Source organism: Pempheris klunzingeri, chromosome 9 (genome assembly GCF_042242105.1).
Source record: "Pempheris klunzingeri isolate RE-2024b chromosome 9, fPemKlu1.hap1, whole genome shotgun sequence".
NCBI lineage: Eukaryota > Metazoa > Chordata > Actinopteri > Acropomatiformes > Pempheridae > Pempheris > Pempheris klunzingeri.
Genome location: NC_092020.1, coordinates 21266008 through 21289726, shown reverse-complemented (window position 1 = coordinate 21289726; position 23719 = coordinate 21266008). Strand labels below are relative to the sequence as shown.

Sequence of the window (23719 nt, the reverse complement as noted above, 5' to 3'; positions counted from 1 at the left end):
TATTTAGCAGTCTGAGTTAGCCAAATCAAGTGTTTTCCAAAGCTATGCTGTTTTTACGATAAAATAACTACATAATGTCTCTCTGCACACTTTCCTAACTGAGGTCGAAAAAGGAAAAATTTTATTGTAGTCACATGTATGTTTGTTGCCGGGACAACATGTGGGCAGTCAACCAACATGCAACTGCCAGAACAAAGATACCTACTCAATTTGGCTAATTTAGACTACACAAGTCTTCATTTTCAATCATTTCAATCTTCATCTTCAAACATTCATATTAGCATAGCATCACGGAGCGTTTTAGCCATGAAGGCTCAAAATTGAAGACATAACATTTTTTCCTTCCGCCACAGATCAATGACGTCATGCAAGAGAGCTGTTGATGTTGCGACTCCTTGATCATTAAAAGAGGTTAGTAACAAATCACTTGACTTAAACAATCTGGATGGGAAATCTAAATAAGCCCTGCTGAGGGATATAAACTGACCCTGTCTTCACGAGATCCTACATAACTTTTGCTGAACAGAGGCCACAAGTGGCAATTAATAACATTAAAGACTAAACTGTAGAGCCACAGTTAGATAGTATCAGGCATCATTGGCAAATGGTGCTACAGACCAAGTGTAGGCTGAGGCAGCATAACCCCTGAGTGCATTGAAATGAGTAGGGGTGTTTTATTCCCTCTGAGTATAAGTCTTAATCTCTGAGAGAAATCAAGACTTCCTACTCCCTGCAAAACTTGACATCATCTCACTTTGAGAACAGCTGGTAGGTACAGGTGTGTGTATTAATTTAAAGCAGAGCTTTGGTGACCACAGGTGTGGTCAGAAAAAGCTTCTCTTGGATATATTAAGGTTAGAAACGGCATGTTATTAATAAAGAGTGGAAACAACAACAGGACTGTGATTGACCCTATGACTTCTAAATCATAGTAAAACATAATTTAGTAAATGTAGCTGTGAATGTATTCAAAGCCTCGCAAGGTCAGCGGACCTCCACCTACAACATGAATTTCCATTCAAAACACTTAAATTGCTGTCGTTTCCTCCCCTGAATTGTCAAGTAATTGCTGTGAGTTTGGAAAAAAAAATTACCTTTTCCAGCTCTCAGATTGAACAACCTCCTACACTGGCAACTCCAGTCAATCCAATTTGAAACCCGGTATGATGAAGGGCTCTGCATGGCTGCACTTGTGTCATTATAAAAAATGGATGGACGGATTTAAATACCCCTTTGTAAAATTTCTTCATGAGTCTGCCACTTGGCCGCCTCCTCACCAAATCACTGCTGGCATTGATATGCAGGAGTTGACTATTTATGCTTGTATGGACGCCACTTTCCCAGAACAGCAATTAAGAAAAAAAAATGGTCTGACAAGACACTCCTATACACTGTCACACATGCACTTACTATATACTATGAGTGGGAGAACGAGTCCGTTTATCATATATATATATATATATATGTGAATAAAAACATGGTCATATAAGTTAATTTATTATTACATTACATATTACATATTGTTACATTAAATGAGTCTTGAGTCTGTTTATACACAGTGTACAATCAGGGATATGACTGAAAAAGAGAAATGAGCATGAAATCTGTAATTTCTCCAAAGAAACAAGATTTGTGGAGCATACATGCTATTTTTTCAGCAATCCATACCACAGTCACATGGCTGAGGAGACATTTGTAAATGCACAATATTTGACACTTTTCTGACAATTGACTGACAATTTTCGGCCCCCTATCCTAGCATTTTACATGAAGTGACAACTGATTTTTTTTTTTTTTAACCGTCTCTGAAAACACCAGGTCTTAGTACTGTAGTTGTAGAAGACACAGGCTTGTCAAAAAGGCTTATGTATCACTGTCATGTGACAACATCTCTACTCTATCTGTAATCACATGTTGTGTGTCAGTATAGCTCATCATGACAGGGTTGGAAACATGACTCCAGACTCACAGCCCTACCAAACTGCAAAGTTATCTTTACAGTCAGTAATCTCTGATCCCATCCTCTTGTTCCTGCCCCATGTCAGCCAATCCACATCAAGAACACACTCCCAGACTGTCATCACTCAAAACCCAGCTCTTAAGGCTTGCCCAAGCTTTCTGAGGCAAGCTTGGAAAAATGTTCCCCACAAAGACACAAGACTCAACAGCCTTTTTTGATTTGATAATTACCTTGACCCTGTTTGGAGCTATGTGTATGTAGGTTTTCAGTGGAGCCAAAAACAAAGCAGCTGATTTCACTCAGTAGTTCCTGCTAGCCAGAGCTTAAAAGTGTTAATCAGAGAAATCTTTTGCATAAGTGTTTTTCTGGAATGAAAACCTGCACCCATATGGCTCTTGATGGCACATAGATGAAGGCCATCGGGTTTAAAGTTGTGTCTGGAACGAGTCGGCCACAACTGTCGCCATGTTTTGTATATTGCGTGGGAGCTTGTTAGCACTGTATCCAAAACAAGGGCATGGGTGGAGAAGAACCAGATGTGGCCATTGGCAGATGATTCACAAGGAGATCCTCCAAGCTTGGACAGTACACACTACATGACATCAGTACCAGATGGTTTACTCATTGACTCCCACCCTCTAAAAACACACAGAAAAGTCTGTGCTGAAAAGTCCAAAAGCATTAATGCCACTAAAGCTGCTCAAGCACATTTTTTCATGAAATGCTGGATGATGGCAGTTAATTGGTGTAACAACCTCGTCCTGTCCTCACTCTTTGGGCCAAAAGCTAAACTGCTTCTCATTTGTTTAAATGCATTTGAAACACAGCTTAACTTTGCATCTATTTAGAATTTAAATGAAATGTCAGATATGATTCATGACAACCAGTTATGGTATCTAATAAATAATGTATGCAACTTGTGAAACGTGTATTAAAACTAATCCTCAAACAACTGCCATCTCTGTTTTTGATCTCTTTTGCAGCTCCTGTTTGACTGAGATCAACAGTGTGAACTAGGGACGGTGATGGCACTTGGCACATTTGTTTGTTCCACTTCAGCTTGATCCATGTGTTGTGATGCCTGCAGTGTCCCAGTTTGGCTGTCCACCATCAAATGACCAACAGTGGGGAAGGTATTGACAGGACAGCCTGTGGTTTGCAGACCCAAAACAGGGTTAAATACTTCAGTGGATAAAGAATGGCCTCGGGATTCACTTTAGATCACTATAGATTTGCTAATCTCGGGTAGTTTCCATTCCCTGCTCAATCCCCAATCTTAATTTTTGCTGTCTATTTTCTGTTGTAAAAGTCAATGGAGCATCAGTGCTAACCACTTTTCATATTTATCAGTCAGCCTTAAATGTAGCAATATTTGGCACCTCAACTAGGAAGACAAAAAAGTGAAGAATCGTCTTCAGTATAACTTCAGATACCAGACATATTAATTGCACTCTGTCTCCATAATAAGAAGGCTTAAGAGTGCTAGAGCATATATGTATTGTATTCCCCAGTTCTATTTATATATGAATGAATTCGCAAAAGATTTATTTCTCAGCAGTAAAGCAAATATGTTTATTAAGCACTTTAATATACATCAGAAAATTCCACTTCATATAATACAGGAATTGTTTTTAAATGAAAGTTGAATGTACATGGTAAGCTATTTACAATCCAATCATTGACAGTCAAATCAAAGGTGACAGACAAAACACAGTCAAGACAAACAAGTTAACTGCTTAATAAGACTATACAGTATGTTTTCCAACACTGTTTCTAGACCTGATCCTGCCTTGAATCCTTCTATTGACCCTTCATGGCATACGTATGAGCTACTGTAGTTCTGAAGAGCTGAGAGCTTTCACTAGGGCTTATAAGTGTTTGTGCATGCGATTTCTACCCCCCCAATCTGAGTTCTTGGCAAAAAATAGCTCACTGTTGACAATATGAAAAGCCTGCAAAAATATGACACAGCCTGTAAACGCTAACGCAGCTCCACACAGTTCATGAGAAACAGATGTTTCAGTTCCCTCAGCGTCACAGTCGAGCACCTCCGCCCCTCCGTCTTCAGCGGGGTTAAATCCTGTTGAACTGGTATTCGGCTTCTCACAGGGAGAAGGTGGGACAGAGTAATGTTGTTTCAACTTTGGCTTTACAGCTCTGCATTTCAAAACAATATCATTCACAGCTATGAGTTGTTTTAATGGCTGAACCCTTTTTAGCCGTTTTGTGTCATGCCCCTGAAAAATCCAGCAGGAAATACTGGAAATTAACCACATGACAAGAAGGAAACAAAGCTTGAATTTTGTTTCTTGCATTGCAGTAGGTTATACATGTAACGCCGCACACAAATGCATTTCTTTAATTCGCTGCTTTCTCTTGAAATCGCTGCATTTAGCACCAAACGTTTGCTGATGGTACACAGTGGGTTATTTAAATATTTTTTTATGCACACACAAAATAAGAACACACGAGCAACTGAAAAATCCCATAGGGACAAAATGAATTTTTTTTTTTTTTACATTTTCAATGAACCTCCCTCCTTTCTTAGATATTTGTAATAAAACACAAAACGCACAAAGCCAACAAAACTGGGAGTCCAAAATAATTGCAGGCAATTTCTGAACACAGCACCATGGTAGAGCGTAATGCAACACAAAATGCAGCAAAAGTGGCTTTTTTCCAAAAATAAATATGCTTGTATATACTCGTGAAGTAAACTGCCATAGCTATTAACATATTACACACAACATAGGTTTAGCACACTGATCAAGGTTAACACAGATTATTTGGGGTCTCTAGAAAGGCAGACTATCAATGCGCTTAAATTCATAACCATGGCATCAGTTACTGCAATGTCTTCTGGTTTGTGACAATGTACTCAGTGGTACATTGCTGTCAGTGTGAAAAAGTAGACAGAACAAACATAATATAAAATAATAATAAAAAAAAAAGCATTGGTATGTTTCTCTCAAACAATTACTTTGATAAAACATGGATGGGATACAAAGTGAATAGAACAAATGCATGTCTGTCATTTAACTCTTTTAAAAGTGCATACACTGTTTATTAAATAGCATTACATTAAATTAAAATGATAGTTTGCATGAATACATGAAGAAGGCTGTAACAGATGTAGGCACATCGATGTATCAGTTCACATAAGCCTTGGGCAGCAATCAACAATTGACCCTTGGTTTTATTTTGCGGTCTCCCACTGATGAACAGAAATTGAGCATTTTTTATGCAGATGAAAACAGTTGCTTTGGCACATTCCCTCCAATGTCCACATGACGAATGGCATTCAAGAAATCTGAAACAGTATAGGAATGATTTCGGTTAATGTTTTGTTTGGGAGGAAAAGTCTGGTTATCTAGATTGAAGCATTCTTCATGCAAGTCTGAATAAATCCAACTAATGATGGTTGTGTTGAGCGCAGGCCAGTATAAACTAAAAGTTATTAGCCTCTGTATTGGCCACTTTAATGAGCCGATGAGCCGAGGTCTTGCTCTATGTGCTGCCAACCTGACCTTAATTTCAACTTTGAGACAAATGCTTGATGTATTTCAACAAAAGCACATGCTGGAGGATTACTTTGAAAAGTATCGCTTACCAGCTATAATGGAGTCTCCTTTTTGTAGTTAAACCCAGGGTCTGATCCTTCAATTTGCAGTTTCAGGGCTTGTTTAAGGCTTAGCTCAGTTTCCCCTACGGGATAGTTCTCTAGAACATCCTGGTGGCCCCTGTTCTGTACAGTCCGAGGAACTGATACCCTACTCAGGAAAACCTGATTACCCTGTAGATGATAGTTGGGGTTGGTCATGATGCCATTCCTCTTCTTCTCAGAACAGCTCTGCTGCTGGATAAAGAATTGATCTTGGCTTTGCCCCCGTTCCTGCCGAATCGAACCGCCAATCATGATCTTGCAATTGGGGTCCTTCACTGCAATGTTTGCTACTGATTTGTTGAGGGCAATCCTTTTGTCAAACTGTGTCATTTCATACTCCAGAACCTGACCTTGGGTCGATCCACTGTTCTTGACTTTTTTCTTGTCTGCTAGTGCCCCTTTACCATTCGATGTCCCATTTCCGGTCTTACTTCCCTTTGTTGACTTGACACTAGATTTTAACTGAGACCAGTCAAAGTCATTGGATGGAGATGATGGCTGTTGACCAATAGACTTAGTCGTAGAGGAAGGGGACACAATGGACTGTCTGCTCCGGCTGCGAGGCAGTGAGTGCTGTTGGATTTGTTCTGTGAATGTCAGTCCGTGAAAACTGTCGATTGGCACGGTTTGTGCTGTGGCTGTGGATGATGTGGTTCTCAAGGAGGAGTTTTTTGAACTCTTCAGGGAATTATTTGAAAGGGATGACTTCTGTCTATCAACTGTGGAATCAGGAGACTCTGACGGGGAACTGAAAGCATGGACAGGACCGTTGGGTAGACCACGTCCAGACGACTGCATATCTCCTGCCCCAGTGCTGCCAGAGCTACTTGATTTAATGGTGAGGGACTGCATTTTACCAGTCACAGCCAGTGGTGTTTTTTCATCCATGGTGTGTACTGGAGATGGATTGCAGCCATTTAGAGTTGTGCCCCCATACTTTTCCAGAAGTTTTATGATCATTGAATGGCCACCTTTTGCTGCAACTCTCATTGCTGTGCGTCCAAACTGATCAGCATGGTTGGGGTCAGCGCCATTTTCAAGAAGTATTTGCACAACATCAATGTGACCCTCTTGTGCAGCTATGCCTAGTGCTGTTGCTCCTTGGTTACATGTATGATCCACGTGTGTGCCATTCTCTATCAAAAACTGCACAACTTTTGTGTGTCCTTGCCAAGCAGCAGACTGGAGGGCCGATCGCTTCTCATTGTCACAGGCATTCACATCAGCATGATAGTTAATCAGCAGCCTCACCATTTCAACATGCCCTTGCCAGCAGGACACGTGGAGGGCTGTTCTGCCCTCAGTGTCACAAGCTTCCACATTTGCTCCATTTTCAAGGAAATACTCTGTCATGGCCAGCTGATTCTCAAGAGCCAATATGTAGAGTGTTGGGCGTCCATCTGCATCTTTGTAATCTATATCAGCACCGTGGCTCAGCAGCAGTTCTACAATGTCCCTGTGGCCTTCAAGTGCAGCCACCCTGAGAGCATTCCTCCCATCATATCCCCTCTCGTCAATGCATGACTTGTTTTCCAGAAGAATTTGCACACAATCATAATGTCCTTCTTGTGCAGATAATATCAGCGGTATTCTACCATCATTATCAACCTCAGTACAACGAGCTCCTTGCTCAATAAGGGCATCGCACACTTGGCGGTGGCCCTCAAATGCAGCCATGTGTAGCGGGGTCCAGCCTGCATCGTCCCTGTGATTCTCGTCGAGACCTCTGTCCAGCAGAGTTCTGACTACCTCCACATTACCCTGAGCAGATGCAATGCTCAGTACTGTCCTTCCCTCACTGTCAATGCTGTCAACAGCAGCCCCCCAGAAAAGTAATGTGTTGACAACAGAGGCATGGCCCATTGATGCAGCAGCAAGAAGAGGAGTACGACCATTGTTGTCTGTGTGATCCACATCAGCCCCACCCTCCAAAAGCAGGTCAACTACATCGACATGTCCTTCATAGCCAGCCACAAGGAGTGGAGTCATGCAGTCTTTATCACAGTGGTCAACCTCTGCTCCCCTGTCAATCAGAAGGCTGACAACAGAAGCATGGCCTTTACTTGCAGGAACACAGAGAGCAGCCACTGAGAGGGCAGTCCTTCCGTCCACATCTTCATGATTAACTTCAGCCCCGTGGTCCAACAGGTGCTCTACGATCTCTCTGTGTCCCATGTATGCTGCAGCAATGAGAGCTGTTCTTCCTTCATTGTCTGCCTTGTTGACCTCTGCCCCATGCTGAAGAAGGTTCAACACTATGTCTTCATGGCCTCCCCAAGCAGCAGCTCTCAAAGCAGTTCTACCATCAGCATCAGCACAGTCCACTTTGGCACCAGCATAAAGCAGTGCAGATACAACCTCTGAATGTCCACCCCAAGCTGCTGAGCGCAGGGCTGTCCATCCGTCATGATCCGTGTGATTTATGTTGGCTTCACAACCAATTAGGCAGTTAACCACTTTGGTATGGCCCTGCCTCGCTGCAAGAGTAAGTGCAGTTTGTCCATGGTTGTCTTCTAGCTCCATGTTGGCTCCTCTTGATATGAGCAAGTTGACCACATCTAGATTTCCACTGTATGCAGCATTGGACAGCAGAGTTCTCCCACTGGAATCACACTGGTTCACAGATGCCCCATTATCAAGTAATGTCCGTATTGAGTCCTCTCTTTCCAGGGCCTGCTGTACAATACATGATGCATGGTCATCCTCATTGTTTACATGAGCTCCAGCTTTGACCAGAAGTTGAAGGACCTCCTGTTCTCTTGGTATAGAGGTGGACAGAGAGTCTTTCGCAGGAGTTCCATTCCAAACCATCCAAAGAGCCAGATTAAATGGCTCAATCTGCAGATTGGAATTGACAAGATGCAGTGCAAATTCCTGCACTTCGAGTGGTTTGAGCTGCTTTGCCCGGCAAGTGTAACTCATTGCCAACATCCTATGTCCCTCTGCTGCATTACACAAGTACTTCTGGGTGCAATGCTTAACATCCAGTAGCCACTCCGCAAAACTGTAGTGAAAAAGGATTTTAGTAGTCCCGAGGCCGTCAACCAATAACTTGGAGAGTATGTCCATCTTTTTCTGAAACTCTTCCATAGTCAGTGTCATGTTTTTGGTCCAGACTGCATGGTACAGTTCCTTGACTGTGAGTGGCCTGCAAGTTGCCAGGATTACATTAAGGATAGGCTGGACTTTGGCAAACTGTTTTCTGACAAATAGTCTCTGGCAGAGCCACAGGTAGAGGCCGTTGAGTGTGCCAGGGATGTCACGGATCTCACGAAGCATGATAAAGTTCTCAACCACACCATCCAGTACACGCTCCAGGTAGAGGAAGCAGCCACTGCTTTTGATGTGGAGTTGGTTAAGCATCTCGGCTGTCTCCTTGGTCAGGTGCTGCCTCAGGGCCTCCTCCTGGTCCAGCCTGTGGAGGATGTACTGTTGCACGTCTTTGACAATGTAGGCCTTACGCAGATCGTCAAGGCTGATTTTGCGGAATCCTGAAAGAAAAGAAACGGACATAAGGGGAGCCTGATGAGAAATGGATACTGTATAGAGATCTAGAAGATTAAAAGGGCATTGCAAAAATAAATTGGCCAGAATATGAAAATATGTAAAGGATAAATGTTACAATGAAATGCAGTTGTTGTAGAAATCATAGGTGATGATGAGTAGTGTTACATTCCCCTAGAGTCATTATCTTAGGTCTAACCTTGAGATCATAGCCAGTATTTATCCACTGATCCTTGTGCCTTTGGATAATTAGGTTAAGCCAACCATTAATTTTCTAAAGCATAGGATAATTAACAATAAAGCCGTGTTGTTAAAGAAAAACCTTTCAGAGGAATTGAGAGCATAACCCCTCTGGCTGCTGGAATCAGACATGATCAGTAGGAGTTCATGATTAGTTTAGTCTGTTAAGAACTAAGGAAAACAAAATCATGGCAATTAGTGCACTATATTTTGTCCGATGCAGAGGCAATGTGCTTGAGCCTTTGTGAGGAACAAAACCCAATAATTTCAGTAAAATCATGACTGAAAAAAGGAATACGTTACATTAAAAATACCTTTGCTTATCCCTGCATTGAAACGCATAAATACTACATACATAAATACAAAACAGTAAAAGGGAAAGCACCACTCTCAGCAGAAAACCTTTGATATAACATAATGATAGCTATGCATAAAAAAACCCAGATGTCCTTATAAAAAAAATGTAATTTCTTTCACCACTACAGGCAGTGGATGGGTTGACTGACCAATCAACCCAACTCTAGGAGGTTATTAGCACTTAATCAGCAGGACCAAATCTGTAGTATAGGCTAAAGATTTGCAAGAATTAAAACGGAAGAGAGCAGGGGAGACATCACTTTCATGCCTGTAGCACATCAGTGGTCTGTAAAACATCTTTCCAGTGCCCCATTTATTATTGTGCTACATGCTCTCAGCACAGACCTTTAGAAAACCTTCTGAAAAAAAGAAAAACGAAATTATCACAGTGGGCCTTAATGAATGATCTTTAATGGGAATTCCTCTCTGAGACATGGAGAAATAGCTCCATAATGGCCTCAGCTAATGGGCTTAAAGTGAACTTTCTTCCATGTTAAAACAATCTGTTCATGGTCTGCGTGGACACCATCCCAAGGGCAAGGAGAGCATTTTGGCATACTTATATTTACAGTTCCCATGGTTTTCAGGGTTACTGGGACAAGAAAAAAAACATTGTAGGCTCTCTCAGTGTTATTGACATACTGTATTTTTTCAATTACTAACAGGCCTCCTACTATGGGAAAAACATTTGCTTTCTTCTCCCTGAAAAAGTGCACTTATATTCCAGGCTGAACATGTTCTCATTAACACTGACCTTTTTAAAGTTAAGCTAATTAAAAGGTTTAATTTTAGGCATCTCATTACCGACTGAACATTTCATGTACCGACGGGAAACTACTTACTTTTATCTTTAACAGTTAACTGTGATTGTTTGGATTATATAACACAACTTTTAGCCTGTGCATAATATGAATCAGACTCTGTCACCATGCCCGGGGCACTGCTGTGTTCATCTGACTGCTATTGTGTGGGTAGATAGGTCTGTGAAATCTTACACCACACAGGGCCGGTGCTAACCACACCTGGAAGCCAGATAACAAACCTGATGAGTTTAACAAGAGTTCCCAACGCAGGTACTGACGGTTTGGACAACAGATCATGGTAGAGAGAGGGAGCAATGGGCTTTCTTTATCATCTCCTTCTGAGTTTGTTTAAGATAAGCACATGTGCACCAACTGCGCCTCACAATAATCTTCTTTTACTTTGTCCTTGAGGCTTTTGCGATGAAATTATGGTATTTACCCCTCACATACTGGCAATGTTTATTAACATCATTAGGTACGTGGCAGAAAATTAGTCAGACTAGCACTGATTTTGATTCTATTAAGTCACACTCTTAGGTTGGACTTGTTGTAAGCACAAATTATCTTCCATTAAATATTTGTGAACAAAGTTTCTAACCCTAGACAAGGAGCTGTGGGGTTTGTGACTTCATTGTAATAGGGATCACACGGACTGATTTAGCTCTCATGTCTAAACTACAATAAAACCTTAAATAAATGCGAACAAAACCTTCCAATTAAAAAAAAAAAATCCATATTTAACTTATTCTGAATATTCATGTCTATAGCTGTGCATGTGGGTTCAATTAGCAAAGCTCTAAAGTATCACTACCCGGCATTATATAATATAATTGCCCAATCATCAACAAGAACTCAATGACCCTAACCCACTTTCAGTCTGTCATTGTTTTCAGTGACTGTGTGCATTTTCCACCCTCCCTTCACCCTCTCTTTTTCTGGCTCCGTGACCCCTTGTACCAGATTCCACTTCTCCAGTCCTGGAGAAATCACCCATACTACAAGGGGCAGATGCACAGTAAGCATTCATAGTAGCTATGGGTAAGTAAAAACACTTACGCACTTTTAGAATGCCATTGAAACCATTAAAGATGATTTTGTGTATATTCAAAACCTTTGTTCCATGAACTGGTTGATCATTTTGACAGGACCATGAGAAGAAATGTAGTGGGCCATTATGAGTCTGGCAATGGATTATTTCAGGGTTTTCTTTTAAATCAAAACATACAGAAAGATTTAAGGTACCTAATGATCCTAATGTGAATTCCTGTTCTCAGTGTACTCACTAGTCCTCTGGCTCAAACTTCAAGCATTAAAGATCAAATTTCAGCCTATCGTGGGAGCATCAGAGGAGTTCTCAGCCTTCCTCTCCTCATTTTTTTTTTTTTTTCAGGCTTTTCTTTCATGTCAGGTACTTAATATTCTTTTGTTAAGCTTGAAGGCCAAACTAGTTGGTGTACATGCTTCCTTCCGCTTTTACTGATATTTTTGAATTCTGCTTTTCAGTCTAGTGCCTCGGAGAACGCAGGCACATGGTATCAAATTTACATGTACGATTCATGTTAAAGAAAGGCATCTGATGTCTGGTGTGATTCCCTGTCTATGTGTGACTGGTGCTCTGACGTCACTGGCTGGTCCTCCTACTCCTTCTGGATCCAATCCTTCTTTGGACATTCTGGGTTTGCTCCAGTTGGGACAGGAAACCCACTGGCTGAGAGGGGGGAAGAGGCCATTGAAGGGGGAAAACAAGGACAAAAAATAAAAAAAAAAAGAACACTTCAGGGCACCAAAAAGAAAAACTATTTTTCATCCAGCCAGTGACTTCAGCAAAGTGTGATGTTTAATATATTGTCTTGATGTTGGTTTGTTCTATTCACAGAGGGGCTAAGAAAAACACTGAGCGTGCATTACAGCCCAATTCTGGAGATGTTACTCTATCATGAATATTTTCTCAGTGGAACAAAAGAAAAATGCTTCTGAGCTGTAGTTTATGATAAACAGTTTCTCCCACATTCCACGGTCGCTGACACACCAATTATGAGGATACAGTGACTAGTAAAGCTGGAGGAGGAAAGAGGAGACAGAACTTTGTCTGCAGCCACCATGAAATAAAGCACTTGTCTGGATTAAAAAAAATGCTTTTTTAAAAAAAAAATAAAACATTTATTTCTACATGCAAGAAAACAAAAGAACAGAAGCAAGAACATCCCGTCAGAGTACACCAAATAAATAAGATGTCCTCTTTCAGTTGCTGCACTTGGTAGAAGATGACCTACAATTTCCACTTTAGTCGTCTGCAGACATCACTTCATGAGGCTTGGATGGCAACTGTGAAGTCATTGCATTATTACAGCCCTACTACTGCAGATAAAGCACTATAACAACCACAACGGGATAATCATCCAACCTGTATTTGATGACTGTGGTGTAACAGGAACTACTATTAAGTACTACACAAGAATGCAAGAACTTTCATTGGCTCCAAATATTCAAATGCCGTCCAAGAACCATTTTCTTTCTTTCCAAAAGCCAATAGTCATGAAGGCCTAGGTTGTGCGCCATTATGAGTGGGCTACACAAACTGTAGCTGAGCATTGTGTGTGTTCAGGCTATCTGTGTGTGTGTGAGAGAGAGGATGGTCCAGAGTAATGAACAAAGACGACTGCTAAACAAGCAACAAATGACACATTCATCAGGGTGAGGGATGCAGCTCCCGAGTACAGGCCTCTGAGCCAGCTGCTGCTCGTTACAGAACTGGATACCAGCCACGGAAGACAGAGCCCCACGTACAAAAGGAGGACTGTTTGCCTTCTAGATTAATTTTTCAGATGACAAACGAGGCAGCGTGTGTGCATGTGTGTTGAGAAATGAGAGGTCCGAGCTCGTCAACCGAGATTTCAGGGTGGCAGCGTCTCCAATTCAGCACGTTCTTTGCGAGACACCATCTTAGGTCATCTGATCCATAAAGAAAACAGAAACCCAAGCCTCGCTGCCCTCTGCTCAGGCTCTCCAGTAAACCCGCGCTCGACAAACGTCTGTTCGACAGCTGCAGTGTTCCCGGCTCCAAAAAACACGAGAGCGCCAACCTCCTAAACACAAGTATGTGGGTGAGAGTCAGCTCCAATGGTCTGCAAACAACACTCCTTTGAAAAGAGCGCTGCAATTCAATCTTTCAAAAATACGGTTACATTCCTTGTTTGATTATATACACTCTCTAATTTCTACTCTAACAGACAATGAGACAACACTTTCTATTTTATCTTTGATGAATATGGCTTATTCACAACGGAGAGTAGACAAAAGCAGGCACTGAGAAGCTTCGACTCTAATGGGGCTCTAATTCAACTATGCAAAGTAACTGTTGCAGGAGAAAATCATTTCAGATTAGCAGCTACATTTTATGTGTGCTGTATATTTCCTGCCATACGAAACGACCACCAAGCAAGACACTGAAATGATTACACTTTTACACAATTAATTTATGTTACGCTAGAGGCAAAGCACATGAAAACACTCCGACCCAAACACGCCTCTTGCTGAATTTCAAACAGCATGCGAAAGCGTTTCCAGTCAAACCTGTTTGCCCTACCCCTCAGCTTGTGAGAGGTGGGGCTAACAGGAATACAGTTAACACACTTAAAGCCCTTTTCAAACATGAAATATTTAACATGTCTGGCTTCATCTATCTGTGAATGACAGCATTTTTTTCCTGTTATGATAGTTACGAAGAAGAGCGTTTTCTCTTCTCCCACAGGCAGCATCACTGATGGATTTTAAAAGTTATTTTGCTGGTGAGGCCTTAACTAATGACCATTATGAGCGTGGGGGATGCTTAACCCCATTTTAAAACTACTGATACATTTTCACATTGCTTTACTCATGTTATAGATGGCAAGTTCTCCTGCCTGTTTCACGATATCACAAACGCTGAACAGGAGGACAGTAAGTTGAACATTGGAAATGCATGTTTGCCAGGTTACTATAAGAGGAGATTTTTTTAAAACCTCTTTTGCTCCAGTCGCACCGAGAAGGGAAAAATAGTCTTGAAACGACTGATCTGAGAAGACTGATCTACTCAATTCTTTTTAAAAACTTAAGTATTTTCTACTTTATTAAACTGATTTAGTGCATAGGAGACAATGACTTAGAAAGTTAATTCATCATAATGATCTTTGAGGGCTGTACGAGACATGCATTTAATGTGTGTCTCTCTCGCTCTCTCTCTGCAATGTTTTTTTTCCCCTCTCTGCATGTTTCCTGCAGCCCTTATGCTAATGCCACGGCCTTTGATTCACACTTGTACCGTGTTGAAAGCGATACAGAAATGTTACTAGGTCTGAATTACTAAGATTGCTGTTGTGACTATTCAGAAGGCTTATTCAGAAATTAGGCTAACGTGTTAAATGGCCGTCAGATTAACGTAAAGGAGTGCATGTCTGAAAGGCTCAGTGTTAGAGGTGGGCTCTGATAAAGCTACCAAACCACCTGGACAAAGAATAATACATCAGTTATTTCAACCTCTATGCAGAACAGATCAGGAGCTTCTCTTTTTCTTTTTTTTTTTTTTTTAAAGAAGCAAAGAAAAAGTTGCTGTAACATGCTTCTGAATGACAGGAGCTCATTAAGATGGTGACAAGAGACTGAGCCATAAGTCTGTGCACCTGTGCACATGTGTATGCCTTCACTCACTATATCGCATAATGGATATATCTATTCCAAGACAGTTGTCACCATACATCATGGAGCTTGTTGCAGCTGCACGGATGACTGGAAATGTCTTCCAAGTGAAGAAATTCCAGAAGAGAACTGAAATAACAATATCAAGCCAAGAATACAGAGATCAAACGGGACCAGCATTCTAAAAATAGTATTACCGTCATTCCAACACTTTACCAATTTCTGTGATCGCTGAAAAAAGTAGGGCTTGTACAGCCAATAATCCCTCTTTTCATGTCACATGGCACTTTTCATTTTTTGATCTTTATGTTTAAATATATATTCTATGTGCCAAATATGTTCCATGATACTATGTACCATGAAACCCCAAAAAGAAAAAAATGCCCACTGAACAACCTACTAACTAATTTCTTTCTGAAGAATGGCGGTAAGCACTTGTAGTGCTGGGAGTTCCCTGCCCCACACAGGATCAAATTTCATCAATTCCTGCTCATGTTTTTGTTCATCATTACACCAGGCTGACCTCCCTGTGACCTCATTTAGCCCTACCAGCACATGTTTCCATTCACCTGCACAAGAAACTACTCAGTCTAGCATGTCACTAGTGTTTTATTAGCCATCAAGTCAAACAAGCCATTATCTACTATCGACGTGCAGCGCCGAGAAGGTCTGGAACCATTTTTGAAGCATCTCACAGTTTCAGCGCAAGGAATGCTGTAGCAGCTTGATGTGGAATCAGGTACTTGCAAAGTCATTCTTGGCATGCAGGTCAAGTGGCAGTGTGGTATAAAAAAAATCCCCCGTCTTTACCCCCACAGCAAAAGCAGCCGAACACGTGCCAGGAATTCCATTGCATTTAATCCAACTAAATTTAAAGTAAGAATTAATCTAAATACTCTTCAATTAAAGCAAAAACTGACAAGTCGTGGTCTGTACTACAAAAAGAAGAAATAAAAAATGTCAAGTCTATAAAAATTTGGCAGGGGCATGCCGCATACCAAAGGGCATCACCTCAGGAGGAAAGAGGCCAGCCGGTTCGTCTGCCATGTTCAAAATCATGTTACTGCAGTGCAGCACCCAAGGTGTTATAGATACAGACATAGTAGACCTGTAATTTGCCCGGCTGTCAGACTGCATGGTGGTAAATTACAGTATTCAGCAAGGATTATGGTCTTCAGCTCATCCAAAGTGAGGCTCAACATGCAGCCTCACAGACGACAACTCATACATGAATATGGACATAAATCCGCTTGTCTGTATAAGCCAATTTCAAGAAAGGGGGAGGTAAGCTAATTAAACATGTCATCCTTGCTCTTGTTGCCCCGGCATTGAGGCCCAGAGGTAATCAATAGTGAAAACTTCCAAAACAGAGGGCAGAGTGGGCTTTTATCATGCTTTGGTAGCAGTAGGCATTTGTTGAATGTGCCCTTTGGTTTTAGTGTTGTGCAATTAAGTCTCTCTAGTGAAGCTAAAGTGTGTTCGATCTGGTTTTAAAGCTCTTGAAAGTATTAAATAAAGACTTCCATTTCCAGTTCAAAAAGTGCCTTTGAGTTCTTTCTCCTTTAAGTACTGGAAATTTGTTCTTGGCATCCAATCTCTCATAAAACTTAAAATTTTATTTCATGGTTAAGTTAAAAATTCATCTGTTGCATCCATACAACTGTACATCCAATTGTCGACATGGTGCAGCAAACTGTCATTTACTAGGGAGTCAGAGCCATCTTTGTCTCTCTTCAGGGAGCATTCCATGGCCTTGAAGAAAAACCATCCTCGCTGCTTTACGACTGTGTTTGTGTTGTCAGTTGGCCAAAGGATCTCATGGTCCCTCCAGTGAGGTCTCACATTTGACCAAAAGAAAGTTTACAAAAAAAAAAAAACACACACATCCAAAGAGATGTTAAGAGTTTTGTTGACCTTTTTGCGAAGGAACGTCCAAGCCATGTGTCAGATTCACCCACAGGCCTCGGGACAAAGGGCTGCTCAAAGAGGTGGAGGAGGGCGCATTCTTTAAACAGGGCTCCTCTTTTCATTTGTGATCATTGGTGGTAAATCAGTCTCTTTCCTGGGTTGGGTAAAGAAAGCTCCATTCATGGCAGGCAGAGTGGAGGTGGAAGATGCGGTTCAAGTCCTTGCCAGGGTGGGCTACCCTCTCTCCAAATACAGGAAACAAAAACACAGAACCACCCCAGAGTCACATAATTTCCTGAAGGGGTAGCTTTTACAATACAATAGCCGTGTAATTTGTAATGACTTATCTGTGTACTGTGGGGTATGGAAGAAGACCTGCTGATTACTTTTAGGGGGAATTACACTCAGCAAGAGCAAATGTGTCATCTTAGGAAGGAAATGAGTAAACCTCCATCAAATTGCCGCACAGGATGAGTGTCCTCTTAAAGTGGCCACATGCTCCTGTAGCATTTCTTGTAGGATTCCTCAGACTGAGCCAGGAATATAACGGTCTTAATTACAGCTGTGATTCATAACTAAGGGGGGGGTTTTATGTGTGGTTCTCTGTGTACATTTGTGGCTATTTTCCAGGTTTCTTGCTGGTACATTCCCAATGGCTGCCAAATGCCCCCTGTGACCAACTGGCAGAACTAAGAGCAAAATTGGGAAAAGAATGAAAATAATAATGTATTTTATGTTAGTGGAAATCAATCTAATTGAAGTTTCTGTAACACTGGAGAGCAGGGATGTGGTTGTTTTAGGGCAGCTATTATCTTTCACGGCTCCAGTAACACACTGATACTATATTATTATAACTACTGGCACTGCAGTTGACAAATCCAGGCCTTCTCCATCCTTCCTCATCCCTCGCTCATGTTGGCTTTTCTCTCAAAATCTTAAGTACAGCTTGCACATGGTTTTGTTTTGCGTTTCCTTTAAACTGGACCATATCATTGTCATTTGGCTCCTCCTGAATTTGTGGATTAGTCATGACATGCTTCCACATGGGAGGAGAGATTTGAGTGGCGATGCACTATTCACTCTGATTATCTAGGATCTGAACGCATGCATTTTAACCCTGTAGAGCTGCGCTGTGATTGTTTGTAATTGCCATATTTGCTAAACCAACAACTAAAAAACTAACTTTAATTTAATTCCTCTTTTTATGTGGTTATTGACATTTGTTTAATAATGCTTTTGGGGTGCATTTTATACCTTTATTTGATAGCTGACAGTAAAGACATCATGGGAAGAGAGATGCAGAACGATATGCCCTGCAAGAGTTTTGGTTCTTTGAATATCAGGTTTAGATCTTAAATATTAAGTCATATGTAATGTTTAACTAACCTATAGCTTAATTAAGCTATTTCTCTAACTCTATCTGTCACAGTAATGTGATCAGAGTGCTACGGATGTGACCTGGGAGAGCGCCTTTACATACTTACTACTTGAGAAACAGTGACTTTGACAAGCATGCACCATAAACAGTGTTGGGCAGATGGTAGCCATTACAGTTCAATGATGCCCCCTCACGATAAAAGGATCACACACTAGGCTGGATCAAACGCTACGAGGGGATCACGATTAAAATTAGTCTGTAATTATTTTAATGGGACCATAAGCAAAGTGAATTTTCAATGCAGTCCACAATAAAATGTTTCATAATATCAAAATAAGGCTCATTTGATAGTTGAAAAGCTTTATGAAGAATTTCTGAGTCACTGAGTTCTGTCCAATTTTGAGATATCTTCCCTTTATCGGTCTTGTATGAATAAGAAAATGTGACTGAGATACGGTAGAAAAAAAAAAACACGTCTGAGAGGCTGTTTCTATTTAAATGCCCAACCCCCTGTCTCCCGCCTCCACCCCGCCCTCTCTTCCCCTTTCCCTTGCTCTCCCTTCTGCCGGAGGCCTTGTTAAATTGGCACAGATTCTACCCTGCTCCCAACCAAAATCGCTGCCTAAGTGTTTCCACTCCGCTACCCCTATCATGGCCTTACAGTAGCACAGCACACAGAGGGGGTATGCACAGCAGAAGGAGCCTAGTCTCCATAGGTCTGCTGTCACTTGGGACATAAAGAAGCAGCGCCGCTACAGATCGACACAATTTCAGCATAGTAAGACTGTGCATATTTACATCTTTTTTGTTCGGTTCAAAGATAATACCTGAAGGCTGAGGCTTAATCAAAACTGAGTGATCATATAATGCGAGTCAGCCAGACGGATACACTGCGAAATTCTTGTACTCCTCCTGACAAACAGAACAGCCTTTGTTTGTGAGGTTTTAGCAGAGCGGATGCGAGCGAGGCATTCTGCTGCAGAAGTCAAAATGCCTCCTTCTTCCTGCTCAGTCTCAGAGGTGTTGAAAACTTCCCAAAGCACATTCCACTCTGAGACAGACACAAGGAATAACACTTGAGCAAGGAAAGAGGAATTCAGAGTTCTGCTCCTGGGGAAAAAAAAGTCATCTCTTCTAGAAAAAAAAAAAAAAAAAAAGAACATTCCAGCTGATGCAGATAGTATGCATCAGATTCAAGTGAATTAGGCACAAATTAAAGACAACTGAAACTCTTCCATTTCTCTCTTCAACAAAAGGTCCTAAACACTTTCAGAAATCTAAAAAGCCTCTGAGCAGACTTACAGTCCAGCAACATTTCTGCAAAATGACCTTCTGGTTAAAGGTCATTCCTCAAACTTTATCGACACTATATTCACACAACCACAAAGTTCCCATCGCCGCAGACCAGAGTATACTGGGAAACCCACACAACCTCCACCCCAGACAAAATAGGCCACTCGTATAAAATAGGAGTTGGCTTTGCAGGGAGCATGAAAGTGGAGTCTTTTGGCAGGTCATTGCCATCTCTGACTTGTAAACAATATGGTGGGTATTTTTAGGGGACACTTGGCCTCAATTTGATACTGTGAAGTCCTTTGGTCTATTTTAGGTCCAGTGCTGCATGAATAAAGAGTATTCAAACTGCTGTATTCATAATAAGGCGCACAAGCTAATGGAGGACAAGGTAAGCGGGTGAATGTGTGTGCGTGTCTACATCTGTCTGTGTGTCAGGCAAAAAAGCAAGTCTAGCAGAAGAATTTATAGTGTTGAACTAAAAGCGGAAGACTGAATCTAGACAAAACAAAAGACGCTGCTAAAAGCATCGGCAAAGGAGAGAGGCCAAAGCTTACTGTAGGTCTGCAAGAGCATGCCTGTGCACAAAGTCAATAGGATTAGCATTCACTCTAGACAGCATGGTCACATAAACACAGCAACACAAGCCAGAAAAAAAAAAGAAAAACTAAATTACATATGTCCTTCACTCCTTTCAAATGGGGACATCACATCTGATGTGTGAATTTTGCTCTGATCCTCTGTTCAAAAGGAGAGTCTTTTCTTTAAATCAATTGCTGTGCAATTGAAATAAAGGCTTGAGAAGAGCTTGGCCATCATCAAAGAGGCAGCACAAATGGAAAGAGATGAGAAGCAGTCAGAAAGAGAGAAACGACTAAAGAAAGAAAGAAAACAAAAGACAGACGATAACTGTTGGTTATCAGATTGTTCCAAGATGAAATTCCCTTAAACCATATCTAAAACAAAAAGAACAGACAGCTCATCAGCTTGCATCATAGGATGGGGAAAAGCAAAAAGGCAATCACAGAACTCCCAGAGATACTTTGAACCGATAGAAAAAATTCCCATTAGCATTTACATCTGTGGCATATAAGACTATATATTCCCCTGGTGATGCCACTGTCGATTTTATGTGCAACAACAAATAAAATCTGACAATTTGAATCTATGGTTGAGGCCAGACACAGCAGACAGCACACAAACACACACACAAACACACACACACACACACACACACACACACACACTCGATAACCAGAAAGTACAATTTAATGCAAATTGCTACTGAAAGGAAATCAAATATAAAACTTCTCTTCCATCTGTGTTGTCTGTGGGCTCAAAGTTTTGGAAAATGCTGTGCGGATGCTTTATGCTACATTGCGATACCAATCCAGAATATAATCTACCACGGGCACCTACGTAGAAGCTTTGATGTTAGAGGAAAGTGTGGGTGGGCATGTCTTTGCAATTATGGAGTGGGCAGCTTGCATCACAGTTGGTTTGTTGAATTAGATGCATGACACCCACAAAAGACTCAAAGTGAGTCTGGTGTCCTAAATACACCCCCCCCTGCCCCCCCCGCCACAGTCAACGGTGATCACATCTACACTCATCTAAACTACACTTACATCAGTCTGATGCCTACACTTGAGATTTCCCTTAATCCCCTACACTGCACCCAATCATTTACAACATACTTTAAAACCACAACATTGAGTTAACATGACAATCATTCCCATGACAGACAGGTGCTCTGATATTGGGGACACTGAACTGCATCGTGACATTATACCCAATCGAGGTGATAATGAAGATTTGGTTAAAAGATGATGTTCAAAATAAGAACACAATGAAAACTATAATGATGCACATGAAGATGTAGGAATTCATATAAGTAGAAAAAAGTGTGTAACATCCAACTACGACTCAATGAAAGTATCTCATTTTGCACATTTTTTGTTTCATATGTTTAAAGGGCAGCCACTGAAAATGATCAATTAATACGCCAATATCTTAATCATCTTGTCAGTAGAATAATGAAAATGTCCATAATAATTTCCCACAAACCAAAATAGCACCTATAGATTCCTTGTTAAGCTGTGATGATAGAACACAGAGAAAGATCAGCAAATGCTAACATTGAGGAAGCAGACACCGCCCATCGTTTTTGCTTCCAGACGACTGAAATGATTAACTGACTACCAAAATAATTGCTGATTATATGCATTTACTATTCTGTGATGTGTTTTGAGGGATCCCAAAAGACCACCTTAAGAGAATCGCGTACAAACTGAAATAAGAGTAAACTGACAATACAGTTGTGCACAGGTCTGACTTTGCTACATATAAAATGGACATATGAGTATGTGTAGGTAAATCATTGATATTGACCTTGCAGCTGGTTTAAAACATGCCTACGCATCATCTCCCTTCTAGCATACCTGCAAAGCATCATGGCATTCTCTGAACATATGCCAGAGACTGAATTCTCCGCTCACTAAAAGCTAAATGCTGGTCAAAGTTATTGTTGGTGCTGAATATCAGCAGATCAAGTCCAGTAACATCTTAATGATACCATTTGCATGCCTAATTTGTGTACAGCGACATTAAATTAAATGTCCCTACTGGCCAGAATATACTCCCTGACACATAAATCAAAATGGGATCATACCTGCATCATAAAGGTCCCCGTTTGGCTGCCCACTGTGCTGCTCTATGCAACGCATCAGCTTCGAAATGTAGAAGCTGAAACTAGAAATTTTGCATCGCTCCTACATGATGACACAAAGGCAGGTGTTTGGGTCTTGTTTTGCTCACAATGTGTCTCTATGGCTCTCTGTTATTCATGATCATAATCCAATGATCGTTTATGCAGCAAAAGGAGGAAACACGTGTGGCTCGTTCAGCCCTGAACCTGATTTCATGCATCTCTCGAGAGGAGAGTAGCTCAGAAGTGATTGCTTAGACTGCTGGGATATTACGTAATGGTTTAAGAGATGAGCCGAGGGCAGGAGAAGCTCCCACACTCGGTGGTTTTGGAAAGGTAGAGAGGGCGCACACAGCAGTGCGAGTCTGCGGAGGAGAATTCCTCCCACACAGACAGGTTCTTGATTAATGTTATGCCAGCTCATCACCACAGAGTAGGCTGCTGGCCTGACAAGGAGATAATGGCAGCTGGTATGGTACAGTGTCAGAGGACATCAAGAAAGAGCTGCAACCATGTTTTCAGGTGAAATGCATCGCATTCACACAGAAAAACAGCTGCTATTGAGCGGAAACAAGCATGGAGCAGTACTGACAGGCGCAAATATTTTCAAATCAAACTGTCCCTCTACATCTGCTCAGTTCAGTTGTGATGAAGGAATCAATTATTTTGACATTGATGCACCGATTTTGATAATGACCCGGACGGTTTACCTGTAAAGAGTTTAGTGATGGCCTTGTTCTGTCGTCGCGCGGAACAGATGAGTAGAAGCCAGGGCGGCAAGAACTCGTGATGACTGGCCAGGAGCTCGGCGATGGTCCTGGGGGAGCCAGGGGAGGACCTCTGCTCCCCCTCACCCAGCTGACAGCCTTCATCAATGGAGTCCACCAACAGGAAGAGAGACTGCTGAGGAGGCTTAACACTCAGGAGAGGCAGGAGGACGCATCTGTAACAGCAACGAGAAGAGAAAGAAACAGAGAGTGAAATGTTGTCATGTGCTCATCTGGTCCAGATAATTCTTCAGAGAATTTTTTCCTAGTAAAAGTTCAATGATTTAGTTAGTACAGTATTATTTCTCAACAAAATTGGCAAATAATAGTTTTCTTCCTTGGAGGTAGCGCACTTTGGGGAAGGCACTGGTCTGTCAGAATTCATGTGTTTTGAGGCCAGTTTGATTTGTATTTTTTTTTAATGGGACTGTCTCACAGTCTCCTGTACACTATAAATTCTGTCT

The 23719-nt window shown here is 41.4% G+C and overlaps 1 protein-coding gene across 1 annotated transcript in view; it reads right to left on the bottom strand.

Moving 5' to 3' along the window:
- Positions 1–3548: 3548 nt before the first annotated feature.
- Positions 3549–23719, bottom strand: part of ankrd50 (ankyrin repeat domain 50) — a 34534-nt gene continuing 14363 nt past the window's right edge. The window contains exons 3-5 of the mRNA XM_070836749.1: positions 23199–23431; positions 5571–9115; positions 3549–5270 (exon numbers count right to left, since the gene is read on the bottom strand). Of these exons, the coding sequence (XP_070692850.1) occupies positions 5574–9115; positions 23199–23431 (3775 nt within the window). The 3' untranslated portion in view covers positions 3549–5270; positions 5571–5573. The remainder of the gene's footprint in view (positions 5271–5570; positions 9116–23198; positions 23432–23719) is intronic.